At 52.9% G+C, this 19,378-nt stretch overlaps 6 protein-coding genes across 6 annotated transcripts; 2 read left to right on the top strand and 4 right to left on the bottom strand.

Moving 5' to 3' along the window:
* Positions 1 to 8: 8 nt before the first annotated feature.
* Positions 9 to 508, bottom strand: CORC01_01278 (uncharacterized protein; the record flags this gene model as incomplete). The annotated part of the gene is made up of 3 exons (XM_022612934.1): positions 9 to 237; positions 295 to 347; positions 434 to 508. 3 exons carry the CDS (start codon positions 506 to 508, stop codon positions 9 to 11), a joined length of 357 nt encoding a protein of 118 aa, XP_022480695.1.
* A 578-nt stretch (positions 509 to 1,086) lies between these two features.
* CORC01_01277 (uncharacterized protein) lies at positions 1,087 to 1,934 on the bottom strand (the record flags this gene model as incomplete). The annotated part of the gene is made up of 2 exons (XM_022612933.1): positions 1,087 to 1,516; positions 1,567 to 1,934. The coding sequence occupies 2 exons, from the start codon at positions 1,932 to 1,934 to the stop codon at positions 1,087 to 1,089; spliced, it is 798 nt and encodes a 265-aa protein (XP_022480694.1).
* Positions 1,935 to 3,258: 1,324 nt separating this feature from the next.
* Positions 3,259 to 4,197, bottom strand: CORC01_01276 (clock-controlled pheromone ccg-4; the record flags this gene model as incomplete). Its single annotated transcript, XM_022612932.1, has 1 exon — positions 3,259 to 4,197. One exon carries the CDS (start codon positions 4,195 to 4,197, stop codon positions 3,259 to 3,261), a length of 939 nt encoding a protein of 312 aa, XP_022480693.1.
* Positions 4,198 to 8,302: 4,105 nt separating this feature from the next.
* CORC01_01275 (major facilitator superfamily transporter) lies at positions 8,303 to 10,184 on the top strand (the record flags this gene model as incomplete). Its single annotated transcript, XM_022612931.1, has 3 exons — positions 8,303 to 8,363; positions 8,459 to 8,821; positions 8,911 to 10,184. The coding sequence occupies 3 exons, from the start codon at positions 8,303 to 8,305 to the stop codon at positions 10,182 to 10,184; spliced, it is 1,698 nt and encodes a 565-aa protein (XP_022480692.1).
* Positions 10,185 to 12,527: 2,343 nt separating this feature from the next.
* Positions 12,528 to 14,141, bottom strand: CORC01_01274 (uncharacterized protein; the record flags this gene model as incomplete). The annotated part of the gene is made up of 8 exons (XM_022612930.1): positions 12,528 to 13,080; positions 13,157 to 13,266; positions 13,331 to 13,490; positions 13,562 to 13,584; positions 13,641 to 13,711; positions 13,768 to 13,804; positions 13,873 to 13,898; positions 13,991 to 14,141. 8 exons carry the CDS (start codon positions 14,139 to 14,141, stop codon positions 12,528 to 12,530), a joined length of 1,131 nt encoding a protein of 376 aa, XP_022480691.1.
* A 2,095-nt stretch (positions 14,142 to 16,236) lies between these two features.
* Positions 16,237 to 18,197, top strand: CORC01_01273 (FAD binding domain-containing protein; the record flags this gene model as incomplete). The annotated part of the gene is made up of 2 exons (XM_022612929.1): positions 16,237 to 16,514; positions 16,703 to 18,197. The coding sequence occupies 2 exons, from the start codon at positions 16,237 to 16,239 to the stop codon at positions 18,195 to 18,197; spliced, it is 1,773 nt and encodes a 590-aa protein (XP_022480690.1).
* Between the last annotated feature and the right edge of the window lie 1,181 nt (positions 18,198 to 19,378).

Genomic DNA, 19,378 nt, shown 5'->3' with positions numbered 1-19,378 from the left:
GGGAAAGTTCACGTCATGAGAAAGCTCATGATGAGACCAAAGGCGTTAGCTTCATCACGGTTGATTTCGAACACTCGACCAGTCTCATGCCCCTCCCGAGATATGGGTGCCTTGCAACAGGCGGCGAGATAGGAGAAACTCTCGACAATGATGGGTTCAGGGATGGAACAGCGAATGTCATCCGCGCCCGAGCCCAAGTAGATCGTGATGTGTTCGGGATTGTACGGGAACCATGATCTGCAGAAGAATCAGTCGACGTGCACTCATAGCAATTCTCAGGAATGTGTGACTTACGCAAGCCAAGAGTGGTGACCAACATAGGTGTTTTCCATGTAACCGGGGGCTGTCTATGTAGCATGTCAGATAAAAGATCCAAAAAGTTGAGCATGCCCGCCCGGCGTATCAAAGCCAGGGGCAAGCAAACGGTGCCTACCTTCACGTCGAAAGTAGCTTCAGTAAGCTTCATTTCCTCATGGGCAGGGGTCTCATCAGCCATTTCTGCCTCCATTGTTGTTGGGATATCTGAGTCTGAGGCTTTTCGGGGGTTAATCAATCACGTTGTTCGCGTTTCCGGCTCTTTGATAAATTGAGGTACGAATGAGCTGTGAAGAAGCTAGGATTTGTAAATCCGGCGACGGAAGAGAGAGAGGACGAGATATTTAGATGCGGCGGAAGCGTCGATGAGTATTATAGAGAAACTAGAGGAAACAATGATCTGGAAGATGCCGAAAGAAAACATTCGGCAGATTGCCAACGTGGTGAATAAATGTTTCATTTGATGGCGGGTCCCTTTGTCTTGGGGACTCAGTAAATTTCTATCTGACAGATGCAACTGAGGATCCTCTTACAACGTACAAGACAAGCTCCCTGCCCACGAAACTTTGGCCCGCCCTCCGGAAGGCGGAAACAGTCAGGACAAAAACCTTTTCGTGAAGAACAAGGTAGCTACTGAAGAATATGAAACGAGGCGGGAAGCCCAGTAGATAGGCGCCACGACGATGCGTTTGCACAACGCAGTGTTTCCTTTCATTTCCGACTGGAACTGCCGCCCGCGACTTACGACAACGTGCCCAGGCCGGGCTCCATCTACATGAGCAACCTCCAGGCACCAAGAAGCAGAGCGGCGAAACCGGTACACACTCCCATCAGCCACTGCAGCGTCTGGAACTTGACCTGCTCAAGCTTCTCGCGCAGCGCCGCCACCTCCTGTTCGATCTTTGTCTCCGTCTCCTTGATCTTGAGCTCCTGGCCGACAGCCTCCTCCCTGATGCGACCCTTCTCCAGATTCAGGTCCAGGCGGACGCTGGCCTGTGTCCGGCCGATCTCGTCGCGCAGCCGGGAGCTCAGCTTCGCAATATCGTTGCCAAGTTTCTCGTGGGATGCGCGCGTCGTGCTCGACTCGGTGCTATCGGCGGAAAGGAGTTCGGAGCGCAGCTTCGCAAAGTCGACCTTTTGGGTGTAGGTGGCCTTGGCGGCGTCTTCGCGGAGGACCATGGTTCGGGTGAGGTTCTGTATGCTGCACTGCTGTGAGATTGATGGCACGCTGACTGAGGGCGCATCGCTTACCTTTCTTGTATTACATCATTCAGGACCTTCATCGTGGCCTCGGCTTGCACTTCCGTGAAGCCCTCGCTCCTCAGCCGTTGCACGAACTTCAATGTATCAAAGTGGTGGTCTCGTTGCCTCGTAGGAGTCGCATGGAAGGACCTGGAGAGGCCCGGGCTCTCCAAGATCGAGCCACGCTTGGTATTGAAGCCATTCTTGCGGCATTTGGCCGGCACACTCGACTCGTGGAAACCATCAGTTCGGGTGTGCATCCGGCGGCGCGAGCTCGGAGAGTTTGCCGAAAGAGGTCGTAGGGCCTGAGATGCTGTCCAGGGACCAGTCCAGCTGAGTCTAGGAAGCAGAAATCTCGGGAGGGCGTCTACGGCCATTATTGTTGGTTTGGCCATCTCGTGTTTGGGTTTGCTGTGTTGGTGGTTGAGGTGCAATGCCGATTCCCAGGGGAGATTATCTTGGAGCAGCGCGGGAGATTGGAATAACTAGCACCCAGTGACGGCATGTCGTTGCAGCTGACCCACTTGGGAGCGCAGCTTGCCGAAGACCGGCCGCGGGTGTCAAACACTGAAGGACAGGGGGCAAGGACCCTTCTTGCCTTGATCAGTCCCAGCCGGCTCGTGCCCGCCCATTTGGATCGTTGGCTGCCTGAGGCAAATACCCCCAAAAATTTCTCGCCGCGTCTACAAAACTCGACCCGCGCAGCGCATCTTTGCTCTGCTTCCTCTTTTCTTCTTCATTATTGAACAACGCAAAATAAAACATTCAGGTTCTCGTGAAAAAACGTCTGGTGAGAGGTTCGCCTTTTAGGCTGGACCCAGGACCATCGGACTCGGAGATCGAAATGGAGAAGGAAGCGAACAATCTTGGGTGCGGTGCCCCTCGGCCTACGGGCACGTGAGGGGGACCGCAATGATTGAGCGTACATGCATTCGACCATTGTAAATGTTTTGATCAGTAGTATTTGATGAGCAGCCTTCCTAGGTCCTGGAGATTCGTCAACGCACCATGGCCAAGCCCATAAATCCAGAGTTGACGACCAGTCTCGCAAAGTCTGGTCTGACTATCGCAAAGGAATGCGTACTGCTTTCGTTGACCCTGATGGTATTCTTCATCTTGTGAAAGACGATCAGACGCTTGCACGACGCAGATCCAAGACGCCTCAGACTCGCCAGTTTGATACCGGTTAACCTGCATCAAATTTAACAGGCACGTCACCCATCATCGGACAAGATTTCAAGCATTAATTATGTTCCATTTCTTCCACACAAACGAGGCCAGTGTCTCGATCTGGAGGACTCAGTCGCCAACCCCCTCGTCACCTCGCGGAAAGGTTCAGTGTCGAGCATGAGGCCTGATCACTATAGTTCAACATGAAATAGGCGCCAGGAGTTTCTCTCCCCCATCACCTATACAAATATGAAAACAAAAAGACAACATCCTGCGTCTAATCGGCGGCAAGTAGCCCATTATCAGAAGAGGAAACAAGTGTATGTTGGTGTTCGTGTTTGGGTCGTCGTTTTCTCCACCTCTCTTTGTCAAACCCCGGCTCGCAAGCCAATATTACAATATTGCACAAGAGAAGGATAAGAAGCTCTGTCAAAGTTGGCGTGGAGATTTGCAGTGGTTGCTGTCAAAATCCCCTCAGTCAAATGTCTTTTGACAGGAGGTAACGAGGAGGGGAGTAACAGCAACATATTCCTAGGCAACGGCCTCGAGGAGGTCTCGAGCGGCAGATTTCATGGCCTTCAGGTCGCGGGAAGCTTTCCACGCCGCCGAGTCCGCCGAGCGCGTCCAGCAGCCCTGATCATAGCTGGTGCAAAAGGGTTCGCGCTTGACTCTCGCCTTCCAGCAAGGCTGGCCGATACTTTGGCAGCGCCCTCCGTCGGGCGGGACTCCGGCCTGGGCAGTCTCGTTTCCCCGGTTCGCAACCTCGCCGACGCCTTCGATGGCATCGACGAGGGCCTCGGCCGCTCGCCTGGCGATGGCGCAGGGCGCGCCCGGCAAACTGCACCAGCGCTTCTCGTCCGGGTGGCCGACATTCTCGACCCAGCCCTCCTTGGCCTCGGCCTCGCGGCGCGCGAGCTCGGACGTGTCGTCCGCAAAGTGGTTCCTGAGGTCCAGCCCGCCGTAGTAGAAGAAGGGGTCGTCCTGGGAGGCGGCAACGACGTCGGCGAGCTCGTTGAGGGCGCGCTTGGCCATGAAGGCGGCGCCGCCCTGGGCGTGGGAGACGAGAGCCTCGGCCGAGTCCCGCTCGATGACGAGGTCGTCCTTTGCGAGGGCGACGGCAAAGGTGTCGGCGGCGCGCTTCACCCTCCAGCAGGGCTCGCCTACGTTTTGGCACCAGCCGGTGCCCCTGCCCGGCCAGTCGTACGGGTCTGCCTCGGCTTCCCGCTTCGTCTTGGTCTTGTCCTTCCAGCAAGACTGGCCGACGCTTTGGCACCACCCTTGACCAAGGACGACGGCTTCGCGCTTCAGCTCGGCTGCGCGCTTCTCCTTGGCTTTCCAGCAGGCTTGGCCGACGTTTTGGCACCAGCCGATGCCCTTACCCGGCCAGTTGTACGTAATTGCACCGGGGAGGGCGACAGCAATGGCGTCGGCGGCAATGGTCAGGATGACCATGGCTGCGAAATACTTCATGATGATGGTGGTGGGAGCGGTGGGGTGAGAATTTCGTGGGTAGGAATTCGAAGGAGGCGGTCTGACTAGGGGTTGAGTAATTGGACGAGTCACAGACTCGTTGAGATCAATTGGCTGTTACTTTTCTGCTCCCTCGGTCTGAGTTGGCACGGGTGAAGAGGGAAGGAAAATGCTGCAACATTGCTAGATCTAATGGTTGTCTTTATAGATGATCATTCGCAACCGTGTAAGAGTCTTCTGGTTCGAAGCCTTTGCCATGTTTGATAAGTCCATCGAGGGAGTATCTCTTCGCGGTCACAACCATGGGCGTTGGGGTTCTGGACTCTGGAGCGAGCGGACTCAATGGCAGCGAGCAAACTCAGCGGCGCACACTAACATCCGCGGATGATGTCCCTTTCAAAGAGAAAGGAGACAGCGTTTCCCCCTCTTTCCTTTCGATAAGGTAGTGAAAGGGCCAAGGCAAACATCGAATCCCTGCACACACTGAACTGCACAAAAGTTCGGACTTTGAGAAGCTCGAGTAACCCGAGTCAAATGGTGACCGATCGATCCCTCGGGGTGTCCTTCTCCCAGTGCAGGAAATGGCGCCAAAGAAATTCGACAAGGGCGATTCAAGGAGAGTTTGCAAACGGCATGTTGGGTTGCCGGGCCATTGTGGTTGAGATGATGGTGTTCATGAACCCCTCGGCGAGTGTACAGGAGGGAGCAGGATCGGGTTGGACGTGTGTGCCCCAACATGTCTTGATTGGGATGGCTGTGTGTCGATGATGTGGGCTGATGAACGGTGATCAAACATGGGACTAGGATGCAGGCAATCAAGGGATCGAGCGGGTGCTTATACGACGGGCCTCCAGAGCGAGATGGAGGTTCGTCGATTGATCTCGAACCGCAGAGACTGACCGCAGTGATGGCGACACTAGAAGCTGGTACACACAATGCGCGGCCAAGACGAAGCTTTCAACGACGACGGGTCAGGAAGCTTGCCAATTGGTCAGATTGGAAGGTTTGAGATGTGATGGCATCGAAGCTAAGGATGGAAGCCATGAAGATGCCATCTCACACTACCGGATCTGGACCACCATCTCCTCTCCAATCCAACAATACTCTAGTCCAACAGAGAAAAGAATCCATCGGGCTCCCGAAACTCTCGTCACCTCGAAATTTTCAACCCTTGTCCCTCAGGCTTCCCCGCGTTATCCATCTGTCCCACCCATACCCTGGCCCCTGCTTAGCGGTGCCGTCTAGGGTCATTGGGACGAACCATTCAGATGTGCATCAACGCAAACCCTCAACGCCAGAAATCGCCAAAGACCCCTGGAACAAGTGCAGAGAAGGAGAACTTTTGGTTAGCCACAACGCAAAACCCAGCAATTTACCGAAGCAACGAGAAAGAACAGATACCAGGTAAGACGAGTATGAACTGGGGTCTACTGGCACAGACCCTCGCTACTACGGTGGGAGGCTTCATTCTCCTCGAGGCGGGAGGGTGGACTAGGACCTGTACACACTACCTGCATTTTCTTTTAGACAGGACACGCGGAAGGCTCCTTGCCTAACCCTACCGGTGCCGTTTTGGTATACAAGCTCTCGGGTCTTGACCGGCCAGCCTGTCCCAATGCATCGAATCTATACGTATAACTCTTTTTTCGCTGGTGGTCTGTCAATTTTCGTGATGACTGCGCAGCCATCCTCGGTGGCAAAGATCCCTTCTTAAAAGCTTTGTGGGATAAACAACGGTGATAAAGAGAGCAGAGAGAGCCCAGAGTACTTGAAGAAAGCTGTTGAGAATTGAACATCCATTTGGATTATTCCGCCATTGTATCTTTCTCCTTGTTTGTTTCTTGCCGTCGTAGTATCCCTCCATCAGACAATGGCGATGCGAGACTGAAGGCAAGGGGCTGGTTCGCGCTTGGCAACGTGAAGCCGCACAGCGTTCTTATGGCATACAAAAAAGTGTGCTTTTGAACTCATTTCACAAGCCAATCCTCTGCTGTTGAGATTTGAACTCATTTCACAAGCCAATCCTCTGCTGTTGAGATTTGATCGCAAGATGTATGTTGCTGTGAGATTAAGTTGCAAATCATGGCCAGTCTGAAGCTAGTTTTCATCATCCTGGACTCGGACCACAGTGAGCCAAATTGGTTTGGAACCTTGTATCTGGATTGCAGCTACGTGCAGAAGTTAAAGTGTTTCTTATACGAATGGATTAAGATTGACAGAGGCGTACTGGTCATTAACCGCTAGGTTCAAGGTCCTTGCAGCGTACCCCAGTGTGTGGTTGCACTCGGGCCATTACCAAGAACCCAAATTCTCCGTCACGACTGCACCCAACTTTAATGAAACTCAAGTCACAAAAACGTCGACGAGCTAGAGGACCTGGAAACTGCGTGCCTATCATTCGCGATCACTTTCTCGCCGAGGCCACTCGCATGAGAGAAACTCTTCAGTTGGTGCGGTGCGGCCAGCAGGGATTTTGGACTCTGAAGACGCAGGCCGCATCACACGTGATGGAAATGGAACCGGCGAGCTGAGTCCCGCGTCTCTCGGTCTTACGACAGCGTGACCGCATTCACAGACATTGTTGGAAGCTGTTGGCTGACTGCCCGCGTCGAGCTGTGCATCTGAATTACTCTAGTGTTTGAGTGGAAATGTTCATATCCAAAAGTGCTCGGCTTCACCATAGTCGGCGAAGTCCCCGTACTCGCCGATGAACGAGTGGAGGAACAGTCGCTACTCAGTTTGGGGAGGGCGAGGAGTCTCGTTGCGGGAAAAGAGCTGCGAGGAACATCAACAAATACCACGCTTTGAATGTGTTCATCGCTGATGGCGTTGATTCAGGGGAGGGTGTCTGAGAAGATGACGACGTCTGACCTAATGTAGGTCGATGGGATTTAGCGCTCAATTGCTCGGTAGCTAAATTTGGAGGTGAGTTAGATTGAGATTGTGAGCACACCGCCAGTCTGAGGTCTCCAACGACTCCAAAATGGAAGGAGGCTTTAAAGGGTAGGTGGGCAGTAGACTCGAAAGGGCAGGAGATTCGGCTCCGGAAACTACACAAAAAGGCACCCCGTCAGCCGATGAGACACCAACGCAGACTCCAATTTTGACCAGTCTGCCGTGTCTATACCGAATGCGAGCAAGACAAGGACATTCCTGACCGTCGCACTACTAGCTCGTGAGACGAGCCTCATCGCTAGTCTTTGTTAACTAAGAAAAGGAGAGTCTGAGCTAAGGTTGAGTTGGGCAAGCTGCAAAGACGCAAAGCCGCAAAGACGCAAAGCCGCAAAGCCGCAAATCAGTTTGATATGGGTTGCAGGCGAGGGTGAGATCATCAACTGTGGTGGTGTAGGTGTCTCTATCACAGTGCATGACCTCACCTCGAGCGGGCAGCGGCAGGTATTTCAATAAGCGCCAAGTGCGACGGTAACACCAACCTGAGTCAAGTTCCCCAGATTAAGCTCCGAATCCGCCATGTCTTGCCGCAGCCTCAAAGGAACCCGGACTTTAACCACATAGACTACACTACGAATACATTTGGTTCAAACAACGGGCTTGTCTTTTGTGGACTGCAAGCGTCCGATGAGATAATTCATCCGTTCCGTTCGGATGGACCCTCCCCCCCTCCAGCCCCCCCCCCGCGAGGGCTTCACGGCACTCGATATGACGACATGTCACGATGAACGTGGGGAGGCATGGGAAGCGAAAAACCTAGACAAGGAGGGACGCCCTGCACTTGTGTGGCCAACGGTCAAGCGCCGATCATGAACCGGTCAGGCGGTGAGGTGCATGCATTTGGGTGGGTCGGTGTCGCGGGCCGCCAATGCCGTTATTTCACCTAGGCACTAAACAGCATGCTTGCCTCCCAAGTCCCAAGCCCTTCCCCCCAAATGCCCATTACCAACTGCCCCAAAGGGCCCCAAAGGCCCCAAAGGCCCCAACCTCTCTCCACGACCCCGCATTAATTTACAAGGTCCCAAAATCGTCATCCTCCTTCTGCTTCTCCCATACAACCCATACAACCGACTCGCTCCTACATTCCAGGCTGATAGTGTAGGAGAAACCCGAGAAACACCAAGACTCAGAGAGAGGAGCCACTCACGATACCATGCCTCAATCAAAAAGAAAAGACCCCAAAGCCTTTCCCACCCGTCAACTGGCCGTTCTTGGTACGCCCAACCCTCCATCGCAACCCCAGAAGAAAGTCAGATAAGCTTCTTATCATTGCCGTTCAGTGTGGGCTAACGCGCGTCATAAACCACAGCGATATGTCGATTCTCCGAGCCCATTGCCTTCAATTCCATTCTGGCCTACACTTTTTTCATGGTCAAGGATCTCGGCATCGATGAACAAGATGCCGCTTTTTACGCTGGTCTCTTGATCTCCGCCTACGCCGTGGCCGAAGCCATCACCTCGATGGGGTGGGGCACGCTGTCCGATCGCATCGGTCGCAAGCCCGTCGTCCTGTTTGGCTTGGTCGGTGTCGCCATCTCGAGTTTGATTTTTGGTTTCGCAAAGACATATTGGGTCGCTCTGCTGGCACGCTTCGTCGGTGGCGCCCTCAATGGCAACGTTTCCGTCATGCAGACCATGGTCGCCGAAATGGTCAAGAATCCAGACCATGAGCGTGAGTCTCTCTCTGCCCATGTTATTATCGGCGCAAGTCGCGGCGAACGATAGCGTACTGACAATTTTACTTTTTTTGTTGGGGAACAGCCAAGGCCTACGCCGTACAACCCTTCGTGTGGACACTGGGCGGCATTATTGGCTCTGCCATGGGTGGTTTCCTCGCCCAACCCGCCGTCTACTACCCTTCGGTTTTCTCTCAGGACGGCCTTTTCGGCCGGAATCCGTATTTACTTCCTAATCTCGTCTCCATGGTAGCAATCTCCCTTGCCGTACTCCAAGGCATTTTCTTCTTGGAAGAGACTCTCGAATTCGAGGAGGAAGACCAACACCACCACGGCCGCAACAGCGTCGCCGTTGATGATGATGACGCCGTCGACGAGACCACACCCCTGCGCCGCGCACCCATCCGGACCTTCAACCCGCGTCGCTCGATCTCGACTAGCCATTCGCGACCGCGCTTCGCCGAATCGAGCTTGCCCTTACCATTCGAGCACGACTTTGACCTCAGGAGGTCTTCCTTTGGAACGGTACACTCGATCAAGGTCGTACCCGAAGACCTGCGGCAACACCTCTTAAACTCTCGCGCCCAAGCGACGGGACAGAAGAAGGTCAAGACGTTCAACAAGACCGTTGTCATGCTAATCATCGCCTTCATCATCTTTTCGTACCATCAGATGGCCGCCGGCACGCTTTTGCCTACGTATCTGCTCGACGACCCTTCGGACAAGAAGCACCCGCGCGGACACCTCGATCTACGCGGCGGTCTGGGTTACTCTCTCCCTGACGTGGGTGTCTATCTGGCCATCAATGGCATCCTGGGACTGCTCATCCAGGGCCTCATTTTTCCCATTTTTGTAGAACGCGTCGGTGTTTGGGGTTCCTTCATTTCCATGATTGTCGTATACCCGACGGCGTACTTATTTCTGCCATTCCTGTCTGCCCTCCCGGAAGGCCTCACGGAGGCTGGCATCTGGTTCTCCCTCATCATGCAGAGCTTTTACGGTATCATCATCGGCCCCGTCACGCTCATCCTGATCAAGAACGCGACGCCCACGTCGCAAGCCCTCGGAAGGGTCAACGGTTTGGCTATGTCCGGTGCCTGCCTGGCAAGAACCGTCTCCCCGCCCCTCGTGGGAGTTATTTACAGTTTCGCCGGCTCTGCCGCGGCCTGGTTCAGCTGCGCCCTCTTCGCGGTTGTGGGATTGATCCAGGTCATCTGGGTACCCAAGAAGCACATCGATGTGGATCACGTCGAGATTGACAATGCGATTTCGAGACGTTTCTCGGTCACGTCCGCGAGGAGAGAATCCCACCAAAGCATCGAATCATCCCGTGGCCGCCGCTCGAACGGTGTTGTTTAGGTATCGGGGATGGGGAACAATTGCTCAAAGTAACGCATCGCATTCCGCCACCGGGGAGCGGGCGGTTTTTTTTTTGAAATTTTTGGATTCTCGACCTTCGATCTTTCTCATACCTTGTTGCGTCATATAGCATTGGCATTTGTGCGAAGCTGTGCGCGAACATTTTCAATTAATGAGTTGTTGTTTTGGCAACGGTCTAACATGGGGGTGTTTGATATTATTTGATCTTTCTGGTGTTGACATACGCGCCCATGGTCTGATGATTTTCTCCCAGAATGGAATGCGGGCGTTCTATATACACGAATCCTTTTTTCTATAACGTTTACGGATGATTTGTCGCAGGAGTTAGCCGCGCATACGAATTGACTTTATTCCATCTTATCTACTCAGGTCCCTAATTCTCCCCAAAGCAGCCTGCTGAGAACAGACGATGGCACGACCCTCCCTGCATCGGGTGGTCATCTGAACAACAATGGAACGTGGGCAGATTTTATGACGTATACAGTCGATCAGAACGCGCCAACTACTAACCACGCAGGTCGTAGCTTTGCGACAAGGTAGGAGCTAGCCCTGGCCAAGGCTAGCAGACTCATTGTTTGTTGTTTTACTTAGCCGCGGGAGACTTGTGAGAGTCTAGTCTCGAATTAACCAAGAAAGACTCAACTTGTAGTCCCCATCGTTTGAGAATTATGACGGCTCTATTGAGGTGGCCTACTGCATTGCTTAGCACACTGGAATCAAGATGCATCTTGATTTTGTTAGTGAACAAGTGACATGGTACTTCGAAGGCACATTTCTAGTTGATCAGCCGAGCCAGTGATCTGGAAAGAACGAATGCGAGTCTTTGGTGTTTGCTTATTCCTAATGATCCAGACGGTCAATATGAGATCTTTCAAACGAGTAAAAGACAGAAACGAGGACACAAGGCGCTTCAGTTTGAACAATGGTAGGAAGTGGGCTTTCGCTAGGAGGTATATGAGTGAAAGCAACCAGAGAATGCAGTACCACAACACCTTATTAATGACATCAAGATTTTACAAATCAGACCTAGTGAATTAAATCATGATTGAAGAAGCTCTAGATGATTCGATTACCTAGGAAACTTGAGTCAAACTAGGTTCTCGAAAAGCATGTAATTCAAGCTGGACTAGTCAACGGGTTCAATTTTAGGGCTGTGGCCTGTTATGCATGGTGTGAATTATCATACTGTATAGCCCTAGTTTGTGCTTTTTCTATATTTTTGAATCACTTCACGTACTTGATAACTTTGATGAATCTGCTGTTGAAAACCCTCAATGCTCTTTGAACGAGACGATTTGAGCGGCACCTACTTTTTGGAATGCTCTTGCAGTTTAGCCAGTGAAGTGGAGGCTACGATATCGTCTAGATCGAGCCAAGGCATGCTTCTCCTTGCCAGCCATCACCCGCCAGTTGGACGATATGATGGCAAATTTTAGATGCTTCTACCATGTTGTAGCATTTCTCTGGACTTGATATTTCAAGTTTCGACGTTAGATATCTTGTTCGAGGGATATAGATATTCTGCCCATTTGATCAGCTCAAGTTTTTGTGCAGCAAGTACCTCAGACGCAACTGGGAGGAGGAAAATGGCTGTAATACACACTTGAAATGACTGATTCGGGTCAACTTTCGGAATTTGCATAGAGGCCTTGCGTACAAGAAAAACCTTGTTCGTAGAAGAATTAAAGACGAGGAGTTCCATTATAAGGTGTAGGGCACTTTTCCTGATTCCCCTAATTTGAGATCTTGCATTACTACGATAACAACTCAAGAGCGGACGTCTCAGCAAGAGGAGTTAATCAAACCCCCAAGACCGTAGTAGAACGCGATGGGGTACGCGTTTGAGAGAATACAGCCTTGAAAAGAATAGAAATCTGGCAGATACTTCATAAACGTTGGCAATCATTTGGAGGCTGGGGAATATCTACGTGTATTGAATTTTGCATTGCCCTTGTGATCTTCCGGTCTCCACCTGTCACCATGGAGCATCGCGATATGGTTGCAACGGCAGAGGCCATGGATCGTTCCCGTACCCATATCAGGGGTCCAAGTGGGACCCGCAAGCTTCTCCCTTTCGATGGCATGATTTCAAGTGCATGCCTTGCCACAGCAATCTCTAATGGAACGCGGTAAGGGCTTCCAAGTGTCGAAGAAGACGCGGTCATTAGAGAAACGTTGTTTTGAAGAAGAGCTCCTTCGAAGCCTTGAATGCTAGAGAATACGCTTGCTAGTTGCTGTGAATAGTTCAAATGGTATCATATGAAGCCTTGGCGGCATTCCTCCCCCCCCTTTTTCCCTCCCCCCTTTTCCCTCTCTCTCTCCTCAAACATCCTGATTCCTTTCCTTATCCGTCTTATCTGACCACGACTCCGGCTCGCTCGGCGTCGCAGCATGGAGCGCCGGCCTCTTGGTGATACTGCTCGGATCGAGTATATTCTCGGTACTATCCTCCGGCTTCATCGTCAAGCTGCCCCCGCTGACGGACGCGGCGTCCCGATCGATCCCGGTCCCCAGAGGCTGCATCCCGCTGCGCTTCGTGCCCCAGGTCTGCAGCACGTATCGTGAGCTCTTTGGCCGCGAGGTGCCGCCGGCGCCGCCGCCGGTACTGCCGGCGTTCCGGCTCCTCTCGGCAAAGTACTTGACCATGGGTGCCAGCGTCGGGATGCACGATATGATGATGCCGAAGCAGGTCTCGATGACGGACCACTGGATCGACTTGGCCGAGTCTAGGTAGTTTACGAGGTTTTTGATCGTCTGGATTCGGATCGCTTGGATGATTGTGACAAAGATGCCGAGGATGAAGAGGGTGAGAAGGACAATCTTTTTGCGTTTTTGGATTTGTGATCTGAGGATGACGGGGAATGGGAGGAACATTCTGGAGGGGGGGTTTAGAATTTGCAATCAGCAACGGGGCTCTTTTATCTTTGCGGAACATTGGAATCGGAACTTACATGATTACGTCAAAGACAATAGTCAATGACGAGAATGTTAGGTAGAATGTAATCGAGTCCACGCAGTAGCCCACGTCTGCTGGGATTGACGGATCGTACTGCTTCTCGATCTGGCCACATGCACGTATTAGTCGACATGCTAGCCTTAGCAGACGGGGCGTCGAAAGGACCTACCGGCGTGCACAGAAACAAAAAGACGCAGATGAAGGCAATGTGTCCCATCGAACACGCCACCGCGACTATGACGGTGCCAATCTTGTAGCCGCCAGCAGGGAAAAATCGCAAGTAGGAGAACAGTAGGCTCATCTTGAAGCCCCAGATGCCAAGGACGTAGCTAACGTGCGTCGTTAGCCGAGTCCGTATTATCTTGTTGTTTTACTTTTTTCCATGCTTCAAAGTACTTACAATGGGCCGCCAATGAACTGAAGCTGTGGATTGATTGTCAGTAATGGCCTACCAGAGGATAGTTTTGCTCTGTTCTTACTTTGCCGAAAGGAAGCACATTCTGTGCAGGCATGTTCTCAAGTTTGGTGATTCCCAAGCCCCATTTCGTCTCTGTTTCTCTGTTAGGTCCCAGTGTTGAAGGACCTGGGTTGGAAAGGGATCCATACGAATTACACTGCAAACTGTGTAGCCGCAAGCTCCGAGCTAAAAAAGAGCTGGTCAATATACTATGGGTGCGCAAGAGCAAAAGCAGACTTTGGGCAAAAACTCACCCAAGCAACAATGATTGCCCAGTCATCTAGAGGTTTATTATCAGTCTTGCCCTGTGCGATAGACCCCTGGCCTACACGAGGGGGGTGGAAGGAGCTCAAAGCGGTCCGATCAACGTACCATAACCAACCGCCTTGACCAGCGTTGTCCGAACATACCAACGCAAACAGACCAACAAGAGCGCAAGGCTGGTGAAAGTCAGGCACACTGCCGCTATTCGTGGTCCATCAGTCGGTACATCGTCGGGAGCGTTGTACGTCCAGCCGGTCATGATGGGCCAGGGACGTTTGACGTCGACAAGCAAGTAGCCCAGCAGAAAGAGAACGGGGGGGAGTGATATCAAAATTTGGGACCGCCGACCTCCCTTAAAGTCAAGGTCAGGACAGCCACACCAGTTTATACCACACTAGATACAGAAAGGTAGAGTCGATTTTGGCTCACCCTTTTCTCCACGTTACAAAACCCCGTCTCCGAACCTAGGTAGCGATGTGGCAGACCCTTGCTGCATCACTTTTCCGTTCTGTTGTCGGCACTGCATGAGCGAGGCGTCGAAATTGCGCGAGTGGCTTGCTGGAAAAAGATTCGGTTGCCACGTCTCCACATGTACCCGGGGCATAATTTGGCGATTTCTCCCTCCAACAATGCCCCCTTCCCTACCTACTGGATCCGTAGTAGTCTGTACAAAATACACTAGGCTACTCGGCGCGACGCCTAGGGGATCAAAGGAAAGCCCAGCCGGGCGGGAAGGCTTTGCAGCGTCGTTTGACGGAGACTTTGTCGCACTTTGCCGCATGCATGCTCACTAGTCGGCTCGATGTGAAGCTCAAGCTCGTGGCCACCATGCGCGTGGGGGGAAAGGGAGTCTTGACGTTATGGCAAGGTATGACATAGTTTGGTGTCGGCGATGGCTTTTTGGAATATGGCTTTGTTCCCCTGGAGATCCGGCTCCGAAGCAAAGCTTCGCCGAACGGAGCGTTGTGTACATTTGTATGGTACCTGTGTCTCAGTCAGAGACAGAACCAGAGGCAAACCAAACTTGGTCGTGATCTGTCTCATGGCCCCCTCCCCCTTCCCCTGGCCGACACTCCCTCAACTTTCAAGATCTTGCGTCTGTGAGACCCTCGCAACTTTGCAAAACTACCCCCATATGCAAGACACACATTAAAGTCACTGCTCGTATTCCACATGTTCATCTATTCTCAAAGTTTCTCCTCGCTTTTCCTTGCCCCGAGCAAGGCCTGGGGCGAACCTCTGATCGATCATCAATCAATCGGTTTCCCCCACCTCCTCCAAGACGCCCGTATTCCCGCGCTATCCCGTACCATTTGATACGACACGTAACAAATCACCCCAGAGCTGCGTCGCAAGCATGAAATAAAATGAGCCGCAGAACTTTTTTTTTGTGATATCTGAGGGCTTCCGACCTTGCCTGTAGAAACCCTCCCGGTTGCTCAAGGATTAAAGTTTCGCGGATGTCCAGGTCCGTCCCGTCAAGGGGTTCACGAGTCAAGCGCAGGCAGGGGGAGCTGGAGATGCGGCGAGCCCAGCAAGGCAAATCGGGAGGCCGGAACAATCCCGAATGTGGGTCTCCCGCGCCGCGACCCTTGTACAAGACTACAAATTAGTTGATGACACCCCCGCGCGGTTCCCACCGCCAAGATGAAGACGTGCGGTGTTGAACCGTTGGTTCCAGGGTTCGCTGCGGATATCCGGCTTTTAAATTTCTTCCTTGGAGAGTTTGTCGAATATTAGGTGGGCCGACAGAGAAAAAAAAAGGTCTGGAAAAAAGATTGATACTAGCTGCTTGCCTAGTATGAAGATATGCCCGCCGCATCTTGTTGTTGGTCCCAACGAACTGCCAGCCCGCATATGGAGAACGCATATGGAGAATGCAAGGTACGGCGGTCAGCAAGTGAGCCGACCGACGGCAGAAGGCATCGGCTTGCGGGGTTACAGGCAGTGCTCACCCCGACGACCCCGGAGATCATGTCCAGAATTGTGCAAAAGCGCGCAGAAAGTACCGGTCACTAAGTGGAAATATTGCGTCTCTGGCGTCTTATCCAGCGGTTGCCACTCTTTGGCAAATGGGCAGGAACAGAATTGAGGCAATTTAGAAAGGGGAGCCACTTTGGGCAGCCTCGTATATACAATATCAGAGGCACATCTGCTGGTGTGAAACTTTTCCAGCGCGGTTTGTTCCCTTTTGGCCCCCCCCCTCTCCCAACCCACCCCCCTCCGCCTTTCGCTCTCACGACATCGTCTTCATCCTCCTCCTCCTCTTTGCTTTTTTGCTGCTCGGACTGTGCAGCGATCTGCGAAGAAGCTGGGAAGCACGTTCCCTCAAATAACCTTACTCCATTGCCAAGATGCGCGCCTCGATCCTCGCTGCCTTGGTGTTGGCCGGCGGGAGCGTGTCCGCCTCCAGGTGCTCAGCCCTGGGCAACTCGACAAACTCGACTGCTTCTTGCAAGTTTCTCCCCGGAGACGCTGGGTGGCCCTCTGCAAACATCTGGGCGCAGCTCAATGAGACCGTCGGAGGCCGTCTCGTCGCTACCGTGCCACTGGGAAGCCCATGCCACGGAGATGCTTACAATGCAACTGAATGCGCTCGCCTTCAGGAGGCTTGGCTTTACTCGGAAGTTCAGTAAGTTTCCCCCCTCTCTTTCTCTCTTTCTCTCTTTCTCTCTTTCTCTCTTTCTCTCTCTCTCTCTCTCCCCCAAAAATCAGTTCGCAGTCACACCTCCTTCTTTGGGGAGTTGCGTGATCAGCCCACCGGGCCACCGGTGTGCGAGGGATACCGTGACAGGACTAATGACTCGCGCCAACTTACAGCATGGAGTCGTCCTCCTCGGTCATGGCCCCCCTGTTCGCCAACGCCAGCTGCGACCCCTTCACGGCCAAAGACACCCCTTGCACCTTGGGCAACTATGTCAGCTACGCCGTGAACGCGACTGGGCCCGCGGATGTCCAGGCCGCGCTCAAGTTTGCCGACGAGAAGAACGTGCGCTTCATCATTCGCAATACGGGCCACGACTACAACGGCCGGTCGACCGGCGCCGGTGCCCTGGCCATCTGGACCCACTACCTCAAGGGAACCGAGATCTTGGATTGGGAGGATGAACATTATACCGGCAAGGCCCTCAAGGCCGGGGCGGGCGTGCAAGGGTTCGAGGCCATTGCCGCCGCCAACGATGCTGGGCTCGCCGTCGTCACGGGAGAGTGCCCTACCGTTGGCTTTGCCGGAGGTTACGTTCAAGCTGGTGGCCATTCCGCCCTGAGCACCATCTACGGCTTGGCCGCCGACAACACCCTCTCCTTTGAGGTCGTCACTCCCACGGGAGAGCTCCTCACTGCCTCGAGGGCGGAAAATGAAGACCTGTACTGGGCATTGAGCGGCGGCGGCGGCGGCAACTACGGCGTCGTCACGTCCATCACCACCAGAGCCCACCCCGACGCCCCCGTCAGCGGTGCAAAGTTCCTCGTCTCCGTCTCCGACAATGAGACCCTGTACCAGGTCATTGACACATTCCACGCCGCCCTCCCGGACATCATCGACTCGGGCGTCATGATCATCTACTTCTTCGGCCCGGGCTTCCTCCAGTCTTCGGCCATGACGGCCTACAACAAGACCCAGGCCGAGGTCGAGCAGATCCTGCAGCCCCTGACCGACTCCCTCGCGCTGCTCAACATCACCCTGCAGCCCAACTTCACCTCCTACGACAGCTACCGGGACCACTACAACCACTACTGGGGCCCCCTCCCCTCCGGCAACATCCAAGTCGGCACCCAGCTCTTTGGCGGCCGTCTCCTGCCCCGGGCCGTCCTCCCCGACTTTGGCCCCACCGCGCGGCAGCTCGTCGCCCTCGGCGTCACCTACATTGGTGTCGGCCTCAACGTCTCGCACTTTGGCCAGGATGGCGCCGACAGGGCCAAGTTCAACGCCGTCCTGCCCCAGTGGCGCGACTCCATCGTCCAGGTCTCCCTGACCCTCCCCTGGAGCTTCGAGGTGCCCTTTGCCGACATGGTTGCCGAGCAGACGCGCATGACCGAGGTCGTGCAGCCCGTCATCGAGGCGGCGACCCCGGGCGCGGGCGCGTACATAAACGAGGCCGATTTCCAGCAAAAGGACTGGCAAGAGACGTTTTACGGCGTCAACTACCCCACGCTGCTGGGGATCAAGCACAAGTATGACCCCAAGGGTCTGCTGTACAATGTCGCCGCGGTCGGTAGCGAGGCTTGGATCGTGGACAACAACGGGCGCATGTGCAGAGCTGACTCGCCGAGGGTGCCTCGTGTGCCTCGCGCAAGGTCGGTCAAGCGCCACTGATCTCTTGATTGTATAGTGCCGATCTAGTGTGCAATTTTTAATTCTACACATTGGTGATTCTCCTGCTTCTGGTTGGAGTTCATTATTGTCGACATCATTGTCAACTTTGTCACCACTACTTGGTGACTTTGATAAAAAGCTCTTCTAGAAAAGTGCGATCGAAGGAATTTTAGTGAAAAAGAAAGTGATAAAAACCATTTTGAAATGTTAATTCATAACAATAATACAGCAATACCATGGCAGAGGTTGTTAGTTATATTGGGCATGACTACTTCGGATCATCATGCAGAATTCGTGCTCCTCGAGAATGTTCTGAGACTGTTTGCTAATCAGGACAAGCCCACCCCCGACAAGCCTTTCAAAGAGTTACAAAGTGCCATGACTCTCCGAAGTAAGACGGCAAGGAATGATCCGCAACTGGCAGAGCTTGGTTACACTATCTTTCGGTCTTGCATGCTGAGCCCACTATGTCTCTCCCATGTCTCTCGCTCTCAACTACATCTCAAGTTTTGGGCGAGAGACCGAAAAGGGAAGTGTCAAGTGCTTGCTAGAGTACCTTTGTCATGGTAGATGTATATGAGCACAGCCGAGACTTTCGATTAGGCTGAAGGTTTCCTTACGCTACCTACATGTAAAATTTCATGGCATTCGAAAAAAAAAAAAAAAGGTTGTTTAATGGCCTAGCTTGTAGTATAGAGAGAATGGCACATCTAGGCTAGTTTTTTAGTCTTCCTAAGACTTCAAGCACCCGGAGCGGAGTCAGGAAACTTGTATTCTATGGCAATCTAGGATTTCCCAGCATAAAAACAATATGCGGAAAGATGATGATTATGCGAGATCAAAGGAGGCGAAACAGAGCCGATTCTTTTACTTGATAGGTAGACATAATTAATTGGACTCAAAAACACCAAGCTGCTCAGATGCCTGAAAGTAATAATCTACTCTTGATTCCACAGTCCGTAGAAGTTGCGCGCCTCAAACATACTGCAGAGAATGCGCCTTGAAACCCTGATAATTTCAAAAGGAAAGATTACAGGTTCTGTGGGAATTCTTTTCATCCACTGATAGAACCACCAAAGCTCACACACTTCTGTAAATTTAGTACAACCTTCCATAACCGCCTCAAATACGAGATTTACTAATGCGCGCATATCGGACCATGGTCGAATCCCACTAGCTCA

This window comes from Colletotrichum orchidophilum, assembly GCF_001831195.1.
Source record: "Colletotrichum orchidophilum strain IMI 309357 chromosome Unknown Scaffold_6.1, whole genome shotgun sequence".
Taxonomy (NCBI): domain Eukaryota; kingdom Fungi; phylum Ascomycota; class Sordariomycetes; order Glomerellales; family Glomerellaceae; genus Colletotrichum; species Colletotrichum orchidophilum.
This window is presented reverse-complemented; position numbering and strand designations above follow the sequence as displayed.